At 44.4% G+C, this 19,623-nt stretch overlaps 1 protein-coding gene across 2 annotated transcripts in view; it reads left to right on the top strand.

The window, feature by feature from the left end:
- The first annotated feature begins 17,638 nt into the window (after nt 1–17,638).
- The window catches only part of CREB3L2 (cAMP responsive element binding protein 3 like 2), a 37,270-nt gene continuing 35,285 nt past the window's right edge, over nt 17,639–19,623 (top strand). The window contains exon 1 of one of the 2 annotated variants that reach the window (XM_019474413.1): nt 17,639–17,879. In XM_019474413.1, the coding sequence (XP_019329958.1) occupies nt 17,750–17,879 (130 nt within the window). In that variant the 5' untranslated portion in view covers nt 17,639–17,749. The remainder of the gene's footprint in view (nt 17,880–19,623) is intronic. The other variant, XM_019474414.1, reaches the window with a different exon arrangement.

The raw sequence follows: 19,623 nt of genomic DNA, 5'->3' as shown, positions 1-19,623 counted from the left end.
GTGGGAGAGCACATGGCGCGTTCGGTTTCTGACTGGCCCTCTAACCACAAGGCCGTATTTCTTTCCTTACAGCAATGTTGACAGAGCCTGGAAAAAACCCCCCCCCCCCCCGCCCCCTTCTTTTAAGCTCTGGGCTAACAGTTACACAAGCAGGGGCTGAGGGGCCTCCGGAGGCTCAGGGCTTGCGCTAGCTAGGTGCTGGGACAGGCATCTGTGAGCAGGCCCCGTGTCCCTCCCCACACGCAGACCCAGGCTGGGCCTCTCCCTCCCTTCTCCGCCTGCTCGCCAGGCACCCAGTCGCCTCTGAATAGCTCGAGTAGATCCTGGCTGCGGCTCGAGGGGTCTGAGTTAGCGTTGGCCGGGATAGTGCGAATGAGTGGTTACGTGTGCCTGTGCTTATGCAATGTCTGAAGCTTCCCTCCGCCCGTCTCTGTCCCCGGGACACTGGAAGGCTTTTTTGGCAGTCTCGGGAGAGTCATCTTCCACACCGCACAGCGCACTCACTCGATATATTCGATTAATTAAATTGCAGTGCTGCAAGTGAAAGCAGCTTTGTTTGCGCATAAGCATTTGCGGGATGTGGACTGGGAAGATGCTGCACAGGGGTGCGTGTGTATGTGTTGGCTGGAGGCGTTGGCTAGAGCGCCCTTCTGCTTGTAGTGCCAGAAACTCGCATTGCCTGGTGGGATTAATCTTGTAATTAATCTTTAAAACAGGATGAAACTCCTCCTTTCCTTTAAATGCTCCCTCTCCTTCCTTTCTGTCAGCTGTTTGCTTTTAATGTTTTTCTTTATCAAACTAAAAAAAAAAAAGGAAGCCTTTTTCTAGCGTAAAATAAGAGCCCAAGTTACCTTGTTCTCTCTGTGTGTTTGAATGGGGTTGCGTATTACATGCTTGTGTTTGTGCTCTTTCTCAGGTTTAAAGCAAGGATGAAGTAACTTGCCTCTGGTATCTCTGCTATGGGCAGCCTTCTGCTGCTGCAAACTTGGCATTTGGAAAGGACGATAGGTCATGGAGGAGATGCCTAGACACGTGCAGCTTTGCTAACTAGGAGACGTTGTAAAAGAGACTTGGAAATAAGCAACTACTAAATGACTTCTTTTGAAGTCAATCCCTCCACGTGGAAGCTCCCTTTTAATTCCCCCACGCACCTTGGCATTCGCCTCACCTGGGCTCGTGGGGAATCTCCCATCACCACTGAAATCAACCATCTATCGGATGTGGTTTGTTTGGAAATTAAACGTGGACTCTGGAAGAAATAATCACGATGCTGTGTGCTTGTGAGTCCTCACAGTTTGTCGCAGATGTTTTCTTGTCCTTTGGCATGACTGCAGCTTCCCCTCCGTTCCTGAGGAACAGATTGGTATCAAAATGATAGGGAAGTTTGAATGCGTGGATGTTGCTGGGTATTTGTGTTTTCAATCTCTTTGATTGAGAAACCCTGAAGTCCAATGCAAGCCTGCCAGATTTTTCCTCTGTGACCCTCTCCCAGCTCTCTATTGAGGTGCAGCTTTCAGGGTAATGGCAAGTGGTAGGGGCTCCCTCTCACAGCCGGTGCTAGGGTGTCTGCAGCCCTCACCAGCCCAGCTTGGACATGGGGAGGAAAGCTGACTCACTCGTGCAGTAGGGCTTGAGAAACCAGCCTTAAAAATAAACAAAGGGAAAAGGCTTTCAATGGGCTAGTGCTGTGGGATGTGCCAGCCACTTGGAGTTGATAGAGTGCTGTGTTTGGAGCTTGCTTGTGAGCGGGTGGGTTGTGTCAAAAGTGAACAACCTTTGGTCTTAAACCTAGGTTCTTGAACTGTGTTCCCCAGCTGCCGTCCCGATAAGGATATCGAGTTCTCTGGAATATAGGAATGCAAAGCAGCATCAGCAGGTTTCCCAGCTCCGGGTTTGTATCGGGTTCTCCAGAACATGCTGCTGCTCTAGTAAACAGCCTTGTTTTGCTGCAAGAAGGCCAAAGGAAACAATTATGATTAATTAGTTTAGCCTTATGTAATCATGGGCTATAAAACATGCCCAGATTGTTTCCTGTTTGAGTTCCTGCATATCTTTGTAGGGAAACCTCCAGTCTTCAATTAAGAATGCCTTGGGTCGAAGAATTCATGCTATTCCTTCGTGATTGATTGATCTCCCTTTTTTTAATATTAAGTCCCTTTATATCCACAATGAATGGATCTGGCTTCAGCTTGTAATCTTAGCTGCAAGCTGGTAGAGCCATTCTCTAAGTCTTATTCCCTGTTTCAGTACTTAAAGAAAGTTCATGTTCTGCATTTGTTTCCTCTTTGACAAGCTGAATACATTGGCTTCTTCTTTTGTTATTTGCTTTTATTTTGAGGCAGGGTTTCCAGCTCTGCAGTGATTCTTGTGATTCTCTGAACTTTCTCCAGTTGTTCAACATCCTTTTTTTGGAATTTGGCGGTATAGGATTGGAGCCTGGCTGTGGCCAGTAGCAGCTGTGTCCGCCATGAGCATGGAGAAAATGCTTCACACCCCTCTGTCTTCTGAAGACTTCAAACCTGTGTACTCTGCGTTGTGCAGGGGACACAGACTTGTGCAGCAAGTTGTGCGATTGACATGAGGCTGTAGTGCAAAACTGTAGCTGGGGATTGAGCCTTACAGGGTGACTTGTTTTAAATATGAAGACTCATTTAAGAAAAAAAAAACCAACCAAAAAAACCCTAAAGAAAGAAAAAAGGCAAGATGTCAGCAGTACCATTACCTCCCTGCTGTTCTTCGGTTGTGTGAGCCCGGCACTGGCCCCGCAGCACAGGACAGCCATGCAAGGGTCCTCAGCGCTGGGCTGCTCCTGGGACTGCATGAGACCCTGATGCTCTGGCTGAGGGGCTCGAGCGGGGGTGCAGCAAGGGGTCTCTTGTGCTCGGAGCGTGAGCACGCATCTGCAGTAGTTCCTCCCCAGGCCGTCCTTCATGCACCCAGCACTTGCAGTACCTGTCCCACAGACGCTCCTTCAGCCACATCTCTCCCAGGGTCCCAAGTCCCTTTTGAGATCTCTGCTTCTGATTGTCAGTCACCCGAGTGTGACTTGGGGCCTTTTGTTTTCAGCAATAAGTTTTGGGGTTTTTTTTTAACCTTCAGCTTTATTTAAAACATGTCACTTGTTTACGGCTGCTTACCAAGTACTCTGTGTTTTGGTTTTGTGACCTGACCTTTTTCTTACTTGCTGCTCCTGCTGATGCGTTATCTGCAAACTTCAGCCGTGGTGACTTTTCCTCGCAGGTCATTGATAAAATATTAGAGTCTGGGGCCCTGTGGGAACCCACTGAAAACGTGTGGTGCAATCAGCTGATCTGTGTTTTGCATCTGGAGATTTCTTATTTCTTTATCAAACTGAATGTGGCCTATTGACTTCATATCACTCTGGCTTTGTTTTGTATAGCACCAAGTCAGTTGCCTTAGAAGGGGCAAGGTGTATTAAGCTTGTAATATTATTACAAAAAGAGATAAAATTTGGGAAGCTAGATTATCAGTTATTGTGGAATTATAAGCATAAATTAGATTTCTCTCCCTTTTATTCTTGGACTCTAACTACTCTCTTCCCTTCTCCATCTCTTCCATTAGTCAGGAATGAACAGTAGGTAGGTTAACTTGCTGTTACTTTGGTTGCCTTGTTTACACTTAAATATTTTCATATTATTTTTTCCAGTCCATCACGATTGTCTCATACTGAAAATAGCTTCAAGAGCTCCTTAGAAGTTCTGTTTAGACTTTTCAGATGGAGGTTTTCTAGGTCTGCTAATTAAAATGGCCAGCTTTGAGTAGCTGTTGTTTTTATATTCTCTTCCGTTATTGTTGCTATGAAAATCATTTCATTACCATCCTGTGGGATGGCTATATCATCTGTTCTCATATAAAGAGCAGTAATTCAGAACCACCCCCTCCCAGGAATATTGAATTAAACATTTTGATCTTCTTCCCTCCCCCCCCAATAACTGCAGCCAAGCAATGGCCTGATCTATAATTAACATTCCTCTGGGTCCTGACAAACTCAGAAGCAATCTTTTTTCCCCTCTGAATTGTATTTTCTATTAACTATTTCTAGGTTCTGATTTATGTTAATTCTCATTAATTTTTCTTCCAGTAGCCCAAATACGTAATACTTCCATGGTAAGCAGGGTTGCTTGCCCAGTGTGGCTTTCTCTTCACCTGTGATGGTGAGATGGCAGGGGTTTTGTTTTTGTTTTTTAGGCATGTGCTGAAATGTTCATAAATGATTTACAATCAACATTGATGCTTTCTTGGTTAAAGACCTTCTCTCAGGTTCTCCTGATCCTCTGTTTTATGGGGGCAGCTTGAAGAGCTTGACCATCTCTTTAGGACTGCAGAGCATGAGCTGGAGGAAGTTTGTTGCAGGAGAAGGGTAGGGATGTGCTGCCCAACGTCATGCTGGCACCACTCCTGCAGCAGCGTGCCTCCGTCTCGCTGACTCGGGGACGCAGAACTCTAGTGCCGGCCCCTACAGAGTCTCCTTTCCTTCTTGAACCTGCCTTTTGGGTGGGAAAGAATAAATGGGGGTAAGTCCATAGCAGTCGTGAGAATGACCACTTAGGATGGGCAGTTTTAAATAGCAAGGCAGAAAAGTCAGTGACACTTGGCAAAAGTACACAACTGGGGATGGAGAAGAAGTTCTTGCACAACCTTTGTATATCTTTTGCAGGTTTATTTTATCCCTTTCCAAGCACTGTGACTTTCCCTCCCCCTCCCATTGCTTTCCCTCTGCACCCTTGTTCTGGCTCTGCTCCTCCAGGGTCCTCACTTACAGCTTGCGGCTTCCTTCCTGATTCCCCTGATCTTCTTTAGGTCCTGCAAGGTGATGAGTAGCTTAGGCCTCTCTTTCACCTGCTTGGGAGCAAAGGTCTGGAAATGGAAGGTACAGAGGGAGGTACAGATGGAGGAGGGAGATGCTCTGAATGGGGGAGGGCTAGCTAAAGAAGCTGAAATGCCTGTTCACAGCCAAGTGAAGGCAAAGCAGGTTTGAAAGTCTCCCTTGTATTACGAGGACTCGTGAGGGGAGAGAGCCAACACACATATTACTAAATGATCTGTTTCACTAGTCCCTGCATCTCTGGAAAGAAGCGTGTAGGAGAACTAAACACACAGCTCTGTTCTTTGTTTTTGTTTAAGACCTTGTCTTAGGGTACAGATGTTTCCATCTACTGCTATTTTGGGTCCTGAACCTTAATCCAGTACTGCTCCTATTTTTTTACTTTATAAAAAAAGTTGACTGAAGTAATGTTCTCTGGCACTGTGACAAAAGACTTGTCATAGGAAATTAGAATACCAGCTCTCAAGTATGGGGTGCCTTAAAATAATTTGTCTAGACGAATGCTATGCATACTTTTGAGTATGTATTTATTTGATCTTGTTCACGTCCTGTCTCCTTGTTTCCTTTCTCTCTACAGCTTTCAGTAGAGCTTCAAAACTAAACTGGCCTGCCTTTGACACGAGTAAAAACCAAGTGACCCCCACTGCTTTTGTGGTGATGTAAAATGAAACGCATCTTTCCTCAGAGGGAGGGTGCCAAAGTACCAGTGCTGATGGAGGTACTGTTCCATACAAAATGAGGTGCAAAAACGATTTCTGTGGGTTTTTCTGCAGAATTAAGGCTGTACAAGTGCAACGTGGGCGTATTGAAGTATCCATCTCGTGGTACGGAGGACCACTGGAGGCGGCTTCAAAACACAAAGCTTTTTGCTGTGGGATGATGGGTTTGGACAGGGCTGGCTCAGCCAAAGCAGCTCTAGCGTCACAGCTTCAGGTACAAGGTAGAGACGTTCTTCCCTGGTGTTGTCATCAACAAATACTATTGCTCTGCTCTTCTTTAGCTTCCTGGGGCAGTAGCTGGTTTGACATGAGGCGTGCTGCAAAGTTGCAAGCTGGAAATGTTTTGACAGTTTGGGATGGAAAAGCTTTGATTATACCTGCTGTTGGCAAAGTATCAGCTCCGTATGCGTCCGCAGTGTTTGGGCTTAGTGCAAGGTTATGGGAAGGGTGAGAGGTATGTCAGATCAAAACCCAGGATGTTTCTACTGAAAGCAACGTGTAGGACTTATTTTCTGGAAAGGGGTTCTTTAATGTAGTTGTTTGTTCCACTATCTGGTGAGATCACATGCTGGAACAGGATTTGACATCAAACTGACTTCTTTAGTGCGTGGTACTTAATATGTAACGCTCAGTGACAGAAGCACTGAACACAAAGTCCTGCCAGTGTTAGTTTCTCTTTCTGCCCTGATAGTAGATATTTGTCTGATAGAGGGGGCAGCAGTTTCTGCCGGGCAGGGTCTAAAACCCGTGGCAGCTGAGGTCATTGCTAGCCAAAGGCTGCTGATCCTTGAGCTCTGAATCAGGCAGGGGAGTTCATCTCCCAGGTAAGGTGATATGACCTATGGATTTTTTCACATTTGTTTTGCAAAACCACTCTATTTTTTTTTTTTCCTCCTTCCTTTGTGCTCAAGCACCTGCCTCTTGAGTTCAAGAAAGAGTTACATGTGTGTGGTGTGTTTTTTCTTTTTAAAACTTTACAGGCATCTGCAATTTTAACCATTATGTCTATGAATATTAGGCAGCATTTATAAAAGCTAATTCATATTTCCCATAATCAACTTGGGAGTCTGCATTTAGGCACTTGAAGAGACAGTCTGACTCTTCGAAAATTCAGAGCACTTAAATAAACGTTTAGGAGCTTAAGTTTGTGACCTTTCTTTTCAAGCCTCAGCTTCCATGCTTCTACTCTTAAAAACAAACAAAAACCCCAGCAGAACCCCCCCAGTACTAAAAATAAATCTGTAAAACAAAACCTACTAACTCTTTAGTGAAATAAAATGCCCAATCCCTCCTTAAGCTGCCAATACTGATAGCAAAGCCTTACCTATTTTATAATAACCAGACCGCTCTAAAGAGCTGAATTTTGATGGGTGGTGTATAGGTTTGCAGCCAGTGTTCGGAAAAAGAAGGAACGATGGCTCCTGCAAGCTGGAACCCTGCCATTTAAACTTTGCAGCAATTAAAGAAGTAACATTGTTGAAGAAGAAAATAGCGATTTTTATTTTTAATGTCAAGTGTCCTGTCAGTCAGGAGTGGCAAGCCAGAGCATGCAGCGAGCGCTGCTGACAGCAGTTGTTGTTTGCTACCTACACTGCTCAGACTAATTTAAGATCCTCCTTTGAAAGATACTGGTTTGGTCCTCAGGGAGGAGGCTGTTGAGAACACTTTAAACATGAAACAGCTGAGCTGCAGAGCATTTGCGTTCTGCAGGAGGCCCCCTGCACTAATGGGAACCTATATGAGAAATTATGATTTTGCTGGGCTCTCCTAACGGCATCCCGGTACAGTGTACCTGCTGGGACGGTTATGTTTCTGGGAGGTTGTGCCCACGGGCAGAGGCTGGCAGCTTCAAGTGTTGCTTAACATGTGGGAACTGTGATGAGACCTTGCAGGGTGAGCAGATGAGTGAACTGCAGATGGCCTGCAGGGCAGGTTACAGCATCCCTGTTTTAAGTAACAGTCCCTGAATTGCCTGGTGCTAGTCATCCTTGAGGAGAGGGTTTTGTCTCCTTGTAGGCCAGCTGAACAATCCCTGTGACTTCTGACTTCTCTCCATGGCTGTCCTTTCCTCCTTCCTGTTATGTCCATAAAATCATCTGGAAGTTGGACTTGGTGATCCTTATGGGTCCCTTCCAACTTGAGATATGCTGTGATCTCTAAAATGGGTGCAAGACTAGTTAACTCTGTTTAAAACACAAGAATCGTGCTGGCTGTGCCCTTTACAAAGGGCTTATCTGTGTCCTTTGACAAGGGATGCTGTTACATGAGGACCGAGATGAATTTTCCTTGCTTTCCTCCCCTCCCATTTCCATGGTGAGGGAAGATAGTAAATGAAACCAAGTGCAGTGCACTCAAATGTTGTAAAACACTGCCATAATGTTAAGATCTATCTGCATGCGTTGAAGAAAAAACTGGAGTAACTGTTTTCTTTCAAAAGTGGCCATAAGTTAAACCAGCTGTGCAACAACAAAATGTGTTATCCTTGCTGCCGAGCTCTTGGGCAGCAAACAAGACCATAAACGCACACTGGTGAATTGTAAAATTTGTACACAAAGGTTTCAACTTGTCTGAAAACTTTCTTTCACTGCTTTTTTTTTTGGCTAAACACCGGGTAGTTACCCAGAAGACACTAGTTAGATGTAAAACTTGAGGTAAATGCAGGTTCCTTCCAAAGAGCCTGTAGGTGTACCTGGGGCGTAACCCAGCAAATTAGTACTATCTCACAACAAATATTTATGACTGGCATTGCATGCCTGGAGCATAGCTGGGGCAAAAAAAACCAACCCACCAAACAAAAACCCAACCGCATCTGTTCCTTTCTTCACTAGATAGCTTTTTTAAAACCTAACTGGTCTCTTTAAGTATTTTGCCTGGGTGCCAAAAATCATCAAAGACATCAATGCAGAAGTTTTGGAAGCTGAGCTACCTTCTCTGTCTAGGGTGAGTCACAGTGGCTGGAGGTGGCAGGGGGAGGCTTGCCCCTACTCTTGGTGGTTTGGAGGCTCGTGAAAGGCAGACCTGTCAGTCAGGCTTGTCTTGCAGCCTCTACAACCACTGGTGGTAAAGAATTGTGACCCTGCTGCTCTCTGGGTGAAGAGAAGGGCATGGGGAGAAGTGTTGGAGAGTTTCAGTTTTCTGTGGTTCTGCTGCTCAAGCTGGCAGCCCAAGAGCTGACTTAGGAGACACGAGGTGCATACCAGTGAGCCTGGTGTAAGAGGCAAAAAAAATAAGGAGAAAAAAAAAAGTAGACGAGACAAAAGAATGAATGCATCTGACCTGAGAGCATAATCCAGACACTTGCTTGCAACACAGAATTAATAATGTATTTTGAGGTCTCAGCCAGGGACCCAGATGGGGGGAGCCTTGTTGAAGGGCTTCCAGCTCTCTGACTCACTGCTCTGGAGCTCTGGCCCCCATGACTCATTCCTCTCTGAGTGGCTCTTTTGGGGAGAGGGTGGGAAACAGCAAAACATGCACCCAGCCTATTGAAAAGTTAGACTAGATCCAAGAGCTATGCACTGGGAGAAGGGCAGGGGAACGTGAGAAGGATTTTCCTATTTTATATGACTCCCAAGAGGCTTGGGCTAGGAATGAGCAAGAGCATCCTTTTCTCTGCTTGCAGACAGGGGGCTTAAGAGACACTGAACTTCACGGTTGTTTCTCACCCATGTTCTCAACTGCACAAGGGCTTCTTTTTTTTTTTTCCTTTTTTCTTTCAACCCATATTTAGTCCTAGTTGTTATAGAGTTTAATTTTGTTTTTAACTCTCTTTTTAAATCCAAAATACCTTTTTTTTTTAGTGGGGGTGTTAAGGAAAGTGAAAGTATTTTGGAACAAGGAAAGGCAAAGGAGTAAACATGGTTCTTGAAAAATCTCTCCGATTAGTTAAAAATAAATACACCTCCTCTTTGCTGGCTGTGAGTTGGAAATACTTGAGTGTTTGCAATGGAAGTGTGTGCATGCATGTGTGCATAATGGGGTGGATTATAAGATTTGCTCAGCATGAACTTCAGCATTTCCAACTGTGTAACCTGAGCAAGTTGGGAAGATGTGCAGATTTAATTACCATGTAAACCTATTAGCTCTGAATTTCCTGGCATTTGTTTTGCTGATGACACAACCTGAATGTTATTCACTTAGTGGATTTTTTTAATCCATCCAAATTTTTTTTTTAATGCTTAAAATGAGTAATTGCTGGTGTGAGACTCCAAATGATCGTATCTGCTGTTATGGTGGGTCTCTTCACTGTTTTCAAATACCGATTTTATGTTACTCTTCATATCCTCCCACAAATGAGGTATTTTCAGTGTAATTAATGACTAGACAGTAAAGAATTTTATAGTACAGTAAAATAATTGAGTAACTATTTCTCTGTGTCTTGGTTTTGATTTTTACACTGTTGAAGAGAAACACCTAGAAATCTGAGGTTTCCTCTGTTTGCCCTTGGCAGGTGAATAAGCCAGGGTAGTGTCAATCTCTCTACTGTGTTATCAGCATGTTTTAGGCGTGACTTGGGGGACTGTTTACAGTCCTCAGACTCTCTGTTCTCTGCTACGGCTGCATCTAAGACTTCTTTCCTGCTATCAGAAAGCTCTTCCAGCTATTTTGGTCCTTCATCAGGCTGAGAGGGAGGATCTCTGTGTCCTGTTTAAGAGTGAGCAGTTAGATGTGCCTGCAGTCGCATGCTGAATACTGTGGTCTGTCCAAGGGGTCTCTCAGCAAATCAGACTTCAGCCATTTCAGGTGTGGTTGCATTAATTTTTTCAAATATTCGCTGCCAAATATAGTTGGTTCCCCCTCACCCAAATTAATGCATACCAAAGGTAAGCACCCTGGTATATCAAACTGTATAGGGTGCAGCCTTCTGCTCTTCCACTCTTTCTCCCTGTGGGGATGTTGGTGAATGACTCTGTGGGGTTGGTCTTGTCTCTCTTTCAACCCTCATGTTTGGAATCAATCTTATGGAAAAATACTGTATCGCTGCCAGGCTGTCCTTCGTTTCTCATCCTTGTAAGAGCAATGCAGCAGGAGCTTGGATCTGTGCCTCGTAACAGTGATGTATCAATGCACCCCATGGCATAGAGGAGCTCTTCTGTTCCCTGCAGGGCATATGAATTGCAGAGGGGCTCCATCGGTAGCTCTTCTCAAAGCTGACAAAGATGGGTACCACGCGATACGAGCCATGGCTGAGATTGGAGAAGAGTGAGTGGTGGCCAGCTTCCCTGCTGCAAATGTAAAGGATTTCTAGAAAGGGAAGAAGTTGAGAGAAGTGATGTACCTGAAAATCTGCAGAATTTGTGTTTGAATCTCTGAAAAGTAACTGGTGTCCAAGTGCCAGTGAATGCTGAGAACAGTTGTCTTGGTTGTTGGAAGCGGCACACACTGACATTTCCAGTCCATTGTCGATGAACTTGCAACAGGAAAGTCAACAGCACCACCAGCAACATGTCTGGCAAGAAAATACCTGCCTTGAGGAAGCTTTTTAACCTGTGCCTTGGGGTTTAACCTTGGGGTTAGGCATGCAGAAACTCACGGACTTCTCTGCTGCATTGTCATCATTGGTAGGCTTGTGTGTGCAGTCCTCCACGAGCAGCGTCTCTAGGCACGGTTCTTCATTAGATAAAAAGGGCAGGTCTCTGCCCTTATGGGTAGATGCTGCACTTGCAAACCCAGGCAGAGCTGATAGCGAGGTGCGTGATGCCTTTTACAGCTCTTGCTGTGCAGTCAAGTCTAGAGCTCAACCCATGAAGGCTGACCGGCATGTATGTGCCATCTTTAACAACTGGCACTTTGCCTGGATGCCCCAGAATTGAAGCCTTTTGTTAGCAGCTGTGACTCCTACTCAGACCTCCTCAGCTACCATATAAGCAGCTGCCAGATGGCCCCTCACTACAAGAAGGACGTTGAGGTGCTGGAGCGTGTCCAGAGAAGGGCAACGAAGCTGGTGAAGGGTCTGGAGAACAAGTCTTATGAGGAGCAGCTGAGGGAACTGGGGTTCTTTAGCCTGGAGAAAAGGAGGCTGAGGGGAGACCTTACCGTGCTCTACAACTACCTGAAAGGAGGTTGTAGCGAGGTGGGTCTTGGTCTCTTTTCCCAAGTAACTAGTGATAGGACGAGAGGAAATGGCCTCAAGTTGCGGCAGGGGAGGTTTAGATTGGACGTGAGGAAAAATTTCTTTACTGAAAGAGTGGTGAAACATTGGAACAGGCTGCCCAGGGAAGTGGTTGAGTCCCCATCCCTGGAAGTATTTAAAAGACGTGTAGATGAGGCGCTTAGGGACATGGTTTAGTGGGCATGGTGGTGTTGGGTTGACGGTTGGACTTGATTATCTTAGAGGTCTTTTCCAACCTTAATGATTCTGTGATTCTATGTCTGTGAAATGTGCGCTTGGTTCCTTGAAGAGGAGATGGTATCTCCATGTGGCCATGCTTCTTGATCTGTGTGATGCTATTAACTAGAGATGCTGCTGTCTTTTGTGATATTTTGTATTTTATCTCCTACGCACCTTTGTTTATGCAAACCACAAAAGAACTGCTGAAGAAATTACTCCCTTTTCTCCCTGTTACCTTAACATGAGAGGAAATTGGGGGGGGAGGAGGAGAGGGCAAATTCATGCCTGTGGTGCACATTTACTTCCCCACGGATGGGGGCTGGTTTGTGGTGTCCCCTTTCTTCCCTCTTTCCTCATTTTCTCCAGGAGCACTGCCTTGTACGTTACATGCACTCTGATTCCTTTGATACAGAAGTAAGAGTGCAGTCCTTGCCCCCCGACCCGCCATTATTGCTGCTCAAGCCTTACAAGAGATAAATACCAGGCAGTTTTGTACCTATGGGTAGATGGTGGGCTTCATTTTTATCCCATGAGTGCCTGTGGGGTGGAAGGGATGCTCCCACCTGGGCAGTTCCTCTTGTTGGAGGGGGGATTGATCCCTCCAGGATGGGGAGACCTCAGGGCAAGCCAGGAGGGAGCCATTAAGTCCCAGGAGGGGAATATCTTTAATTCTTTGGTGGTTCTCACCCCAGCACGTTGCATGTAGTCTGGCTTGCCCTGGGCTGCTTGGAGAGCTGGGCTTGTTTTGCAGTGCGCCAGGGTGCTGCCACTGCAGCTGCCCTCTGGGGTGGCTCTGCTGGAAAGGGTGGATTGTACTGCTACAGTCAGCGTGTGGGACTTGCAGCTGACACAGTGCGTTTTCCAGGCTCAGCAAAGCCTGTCACTTGTTTAATAACTGAAATATAGTTATGAAGTGTCATTTGGGGCTCTTGACTTCTCTTCATTCCTTTTTTAGTGAGGTCTTAGACAGTCAATTTTCTGAACATGGCTGTCTCATTTTTAGTCGTGATAATGTCACATCTTTAGACAACTGGGGCTAGTGCTGCTCTTGTCTGGCTTCAGGTCATCTGGTGGAGAAGTCAGCACTGCCATGCACCTAGCAAAATCCGAGTCTCTGTTTTACTTCAGAGATGTTCATTTAATCAGTCAAGAAAGAAGAAAAAACCCTCATCCCTTAGGCAGAGCTGGAGAAAAGGGCCTTTGTCTGGCAGCAACAGGCAGATGCTGTGGAGAGCTGCAGCCCGCGGCCCAGCTGGTCTGCAGCCAAATACTACTTTCGAAGAGCTATCCAAAATCCGCTGCACACCCAGATATAAGAGCTCTCCTCTGTTTGCTTACCTCAGGGTGATGTCTGTAGGTGTTTTGTGTTCCCCAAAAGCACTTGGGTTAGAGGCGGGAGCAAATGTCCCACCAGATTGGTGGTGAAACTCCGTGGGGCTGCAACTTAACTTTCTTTCTGTAAACAGGAGCACTGCTGTTTTGTTTGTCTTTTCAAGGTTCTGGGGGAAGGGGAAGCCGAAGATAAGGTTACATCTGTCCTAAATCTGTGACTTTTTACAGAGGTTAAAATCCCAGCTGAACACATCTCTGCTATGTAGAGAGAATAGTTTAATAATTCAAGCAGACTCCTTGTACCAACACATGTCTGCAATTAGTGCTGTGACTGCCAGTGGGGTGTGAGGATAGCAGGAAGCTGGCAATGGAGCTGTCTACAGAGGTATTAAAAACAAAAAGAAAAGAAAAAAAGGCACATTTTCAATGCAAGTGCTCTTTTCTCGGGTTTTTTTTTTTTTTTTAAGGTGAACTCTCTGGGTGAAAGATGCCAAGCTGAAAGCCACAGACAAATTCCAGATATAAGAGCTCTCCTCTGTTTGCTTACCTCAGGGTGATGTCTGTAGGTGTTTTGTGTTCCCCAAAAGCACTTGGGTTAGAGGCGGGAGCAAATGTCCCACCAGATTGGTGGTGAAACTCCGTGGGGCTGCAACTTAACTTTCTTTCTGTAAACAGGAGCACTGCTGTTTTGTTTGTCTTTTCAAGGTTCTGGGGGAAGGGGAAGCCGAAGATAAGGTTACATCTGTCCTAAATCTGTGACTTTTTACAGAGGTTAAAATCCCAGCTGAACACATCTCTGCTATGTAGAGAGAATAGTTTAATAATTCAAGCAGACTCCTTGTACCAACACATGTCTGCAATTAGTGCTGTGACTGCCAGTGGGGTGTGAGGATAGCAGGAAGCTGGCAATGGAGCTGTCTACAGAGGTATTAAAAATAAAAAGAAAAGAAAAAAAGGCACATTTTCAATGCAAGTGCTCTTTTCTCGGGTTTTTTTTTTTTTTTTAAGGTGAACTCTCTGGGTGAAAGATGCCAAGCTGAAAGCCACAGACAAATTTCTTTTTCTTTTGCAAGCAAATATATATACAGGTTCTAAGGGTAAAATTCTCAGTTTCCTCCCTAAATTGCCCTTTCCTGTTCCTGATTGCAGGGGTGGTTGCTGCCATATCAGAATTGAGGGTTATTCTGAGGCTTTCCAGCCTTGGAAGTGGCTGATGACCGCTAAGGTGCATGCGGAAGCAGAGAAGGGAGCGCGGAAAGGAGGAGGAGGAGGGTTGGCAATGGGAGAACATGCTTTGAAAAGACAGAGGAAGCAGCTTAGGTGTAGGTGGAAGTTTCAAGGAGCTGGAGGCCTAACTGCTCCCAGATGGTTTCTGCTGTAGCTGCTGCTCAGGTGCCTTTTCTTTCTTAATTCTCTAGGCAAATGGGGCTGCTTTCAATGAGACAATTGTTTTCTTAAGGAAAAAAAAAAATCAAAGCGAGGTAGCTTTAAGCGTTCACTGTGGTGGGGATGTGTATAACATATGAAAGATTCTTGTAAATCAAGTGGTGGTGTTTTTTGTAATCACGAAGTGAGAAGTCCAGATCCCTAAAATTGTTTGTTCCTTGAGTTCAGTAGCTGTGCAGTCTGACCTGTGGCAATTGTTTGAGGCTTCTCTGTTGATCAGTATTCAAAGTTCTATCATAGACCATTAAAAATAAGATTAAAAATTGTAATGAAATTAGAGAATAATTTTAAAAACTGATTGACCATTTATTTGCTATCAGACAGTTCTGTTGTAAATGCAAATTCTTTTCTTTCTCACAGCTTGCTGCTTTGCAGCTGCATGTGAAAAGGAGAAAGCACAAATGTTGATGAACATGTTGAATGTCCTTCCCCACCCCAAGGTCCTCTTTCTCTCTGGTTTTGGGAAGTTGAATGTTTGTTTCCTTCTTTGCTTTTCCTGAAGCAGTTTTAGGAAAATTCCCCATTCAGAAAGGCCAATTTAAAATTCCCCATTAAGAAAGGCCAAAAAAAAAAAAAAAAAAAAAAAATCTAATGTACCTAACTTCAATCAAATGGAAGAAATAAAATAACACTTGATAGGAATTTCTTCCATATCAAAGCAGTAATAGACAGAAGGCTAATAGAAATCTTTAGTTGTGAATTTGCCAAAAATAGCCGAGTAGCCTGTGGTCATTTTGTCTTTCAGCTGAGTCTGTTAAATTAGAACATCTAAATAGTGTCAGGCTAAGTTAACACTTAAGTATCATATTTTCAAGGATGACATCCTCAGATTGAATGACACTAGTGATTAAGTAGCTGTGTGTAGAAACCAGGGTACAAATATTGTAGCAGCTCTATTTCAGCATCTGCTAATCATCAGTCAGAATAATGCATGCAAGAACTAGAAAGAGGGAAATATTCTAGCCAGCTTTAGGAAAATATGCAAACAGATATAATTGACTCTTGCCATTAGCCTGAATGAAAAGTGTGTAGACTGGGGGGAAAAAATTGTCCCTAAGAAAGGCCTTGCTTTTTTATAGGTTCATCCTTGACTTCTGTCATTATTGGGAAGTGTTTCTGTCCCTTGTTTACACTTTAATGGCTGCCTACCCTGTTTTACTCAGTGTCTTTATTGATGCACCAGGGTGTTCAACTAGTTTTGAGCATCCTTTTTCTTTCTTCTTTGCATAGTGGGGAATTGTAGTTTATACTTTTATCCTTGCAGATGTTGGGAGGCAGCCCTGGATGTGAAGTGCTAGTGAGTCCTTGGGTATCAAAATTAAAATCAACAAGGCTTTCTAAGGTGGTCATGACCCTCTTGCTGAGTCATCTGAGAATTTGTTTAGTAGTGTTATCATTTACAGTAAGTAACTATGAGGCTACAAATCTGTTTTGCCATTTGTAAAGGCTTTACTTTAGCTAGCTTGCTATTCCAGCATAGCAACTGTGGTCCTCTGTTTATTGCCTTATGTTTAGTAAATATTTTCTTTTCCTCAGTGTCAGTCAGAATTGACTGAAGCCTTATTAATTTTGAAAGAAGGCTCAGTTAGCATTCATGAGCATCTTGGAAGAGGCGCTCAAACTTCCAAGGGACTCTGTGAAAGCCGGCTGTGCTGTGTTTTCCGGCATCAGGCTTCAAGGCCACAGGTGCTGCTGGAGCTGTGAAATGTGCGTGCATGGGGGTGTGAGCACACCGCTTCCCTCATGGATTTATACAATATTGACTTGTTTAATTCTTAATTTAGCCTACAGGAAGCCGAATCTTGAATTTCAGTGTTTGTTTCTGCAGGAGAGAGCAAGACGAAGAGCCAAAATCAATACTGCTTGCAAAACCAGAGCAAATCAAACAGACTTAGACTTTTGTAGGATCATGCCCCAATTGACAAAGACTCCTATATAAGATGGTAGATAATGCCTGATTGTTTGGAAAAGCTTGTTCCAATTCATCGTACAAATATTTTTGTACAAAAATAGAATTCTTTGTGTGAATGAGATGAGCAGGAATGGTTTCTTGCAGTGCAGTTTCTTGGTCTGTCAAAGATGTAGTCTTGTGACATTGGAAACAAAACCAAGAAGAGATGCAGAGTTTTTGGCCATTGATGGGAACTGCATTAGAGTCTCACGGAAGTAGATAGCGAGATTTGGTTTGTGCTCATTTTGAATAAGAAACAAACACAAAGTTATCCTACTACATACAGCCATAACATGCGCTGTCAGTGTAATGAATTCAGCATAATAGATAAAGTGGTAATTAGTACTGGCTATCAGGAGCTTTAGCTCTGGGGCCTAGAAGCTGGATATGGGCTCTAGTCCTAGGTGGAATGCGACTTCTGAAATAGATACATAAATCAGCCAGGAAACCCATTTTATAGCAAATGCATTAATTGCTTGGCTGGGGATGTGCATGGACCCGTTTTCCTAGAGCGCGCTGTATATTCTGTGCAGCTAAAATAGTCATATGTGGCATTGGAGTCTGTGTCTGAGTGTGCTTCCTTTTTCTTCTCTGCTTCAGTGAACATTAACCCAATATATTCTATTCCACACACAAAGTGTTCTGGTGATAAATCCTGAAGGATCTTTCACGCTGTCTGGGTGAAATGTGCTTTCCCATTTTTGGTGGCATGCTGTAGTGAGTACCTTTGGGGGGAGGGGAGGAGGCTGTTTCAGGACATGACTACCATGGTTCTATATTCCGTTTTCGTTGCAAGTTAATCACAGGCTCTTCTGTTGTAATGTATGCCTCTGAGAGGACTTTTGTTCTAGCTGTAGCTCTTCAGCTTGAAGTAGTGATTGGAGGAGGAGGTCATTAGGCAGGGCTGGTAGATCCTGCTGCTGACTGGCACGGATGCCTGGTGCAGATACTGGAATTGTTCTGATCAATGCTCTCCTGTTGTTGGCATGACAGACAGGCAAGGAGATAAACTTTTCCCCCCCTGTTTATCTCCACAGCACTTCACAGAGTTCCTGGATGAGTTTTCACCTGACGTCCTAGGCCAGCTCTTGAATGATCCCTTCTTGTCTGAGAAGAATGAAATAATGGAGGTGGAACTGTCTCCGGCGTCCCCAGCGCCCCTCATCCAGGCAGAACACAGCTACTCCCTCTGTGGGGACTCTCGACCCCAGTCTCCCTTGACCCACATCTCAACTGATGACAACTTCAATGAAGGTAGTACGCACTGAGCCCTTGTTCGTTTGTTGTGATGATACGGTAATGAACTGTTCCTGGTGGGGTGATGATGCACTAAGAGTGCATGTGAACGCTCTTTGCTAATTGATATACCTACAATGAAATCACAGAAGGGATTTGTTTGTTCTAAGTCTGCGGGCATTGTGAATAAAGAAACTTGTCCATAGACAAGGAAGTTGTGCAAAGTTCATAACTTCTGCTGAGCACTGTAAACATTTTGAATTACAAGTAGAGTGCCCATCAAAAAGAAATGGGAGAAGGGCCAGAAATACACTTGTTTCCATGTATCTGAATCTGTGGATGTTGAAGATAAATGGAGACTGATAAACCAAATGAGTCCAATTAGGACCACCACGAAGTCTGGGTACTGTAGAACATGACATGTAAGGAAAGGGTGAGGTGGGTTTTGTTTGGTCTTCTGGAAAAAAGGCAAAGGGGAGATCTTACTGCTGGATGGCTATCTGATGAAAGGGTGCAGAGAAGACAAAGCTGGACTCCTCTGAGATACACAGTGATAGCACAAGAGGTAATGGTTGCAAGTTGCAAGAAAGGAAATTCCAGTTGGGTGTTAGGAAAATAACTTTCACCATAAGAGTGGATCAAACATTTGAACAGGTGTCCAGAGAGGCTGTGAAGTCTTCATCCGTGGAGATATTCAAAGCTGAGCTAGGCAAGGCCCTGAGCAACCTGATCCAAATTGGCCATACTCTGAATGAGAAGTTGGGTAAGATGGTCTCCAGAGGTCCCTTCAAAGCTACATAATTCCAGGTTTATTAAAAACAAGCAAACAAATAAACCTTTTAAACTACACTTATTTTTCAGTAGTGAGTATCTGGTACTTTCTGGTATCCCAAAATGAAAATCAGGTCATCTTATTTATGTTTCTAAATACACGTGTAGGAATGTAACTTCAGGTGCTGCCCCCGTCATAAAACCTGTCTTGCTGAAGTCCTAGAGTTTTTTTTCCTTTTTAGAAAACAAAAAAAGGCAAAGAAAAAAATAATGGCCATCAAGAAGTCATTGGTGATCTTGTAAAAACATAACTGCAATTTTATAGATTCTGTGGTTGTGGGAAATGGCGATGTGTAGAAAATGATGAAAACCAACAGCATTTTTTAGCAGTTATCTTTAATTCAGCAGTTACAAACATCTGGAGGGGAAAAAAGGGAAATGCAGGAATGGTGGGAGGAAGAGATCCAACCTGCTTGTTCTGGTGTGAAGATGCCTGCTGGCAGGAAGGGGAGTTCAAAGTAAAAGCTAGTGGTTGGTGGAGGAGCAAGGCCATGAATATCTGGTAACCATTAGGAATAATCACCATGGCAAACTTTCACTCCTGTTGTGGTTTAACCCGGCAGGCAGCTAAACACCACACAGCCATTTGCTCACTCCCCCCACAGTGGGATGGGGGAGAGAATTGGGGGGGGAAAAAAAAGTAAAATTCATTGATTGAGATAAAGACAGTTTAATAGGACAGAAAAGGAAGGGAAAGTAATGATAATAACAATGATAAATGAATAAACAAAGCAAGTGATGCACAATGGAATTGCTCACCACCTGCCGACCGATGCCCAGGCAGTTCCCGAGCAGCGATCACCGCCCCCCCTGGCCAACTCCCCCAAGTTTATATCTGAGCATGACGTCATATGGTATGGAATATCCCTTTGGGTCAGCTGTCCTGGCTGTGCCCCCTCCCAGCTTCTCGCTGGCAGGGCATGGGGAGCTG

This window comes from Aptenodytes forsteri, unplaced genomic scaffold (assembly GCF_000699145.1).
Source record: "Aptenodytes forsteri isolate BGI_AS27 unplaced genomic scaffold, ASM69914v1 Scaffold56, whole genome shotgun sequence".
Taxonomy (NCBI): Eukaryota; Metazoa; Chordata; class Aves; order Sphenisciformes; family Spheniscidae; genus Aptenodytes; species Aptenodytes forsteri.
The sequence above is the reverse complement of the archived record's forward strand: the minus strand, read 5'-3'. Positions and strand labels throughout refer to the sequence as shown.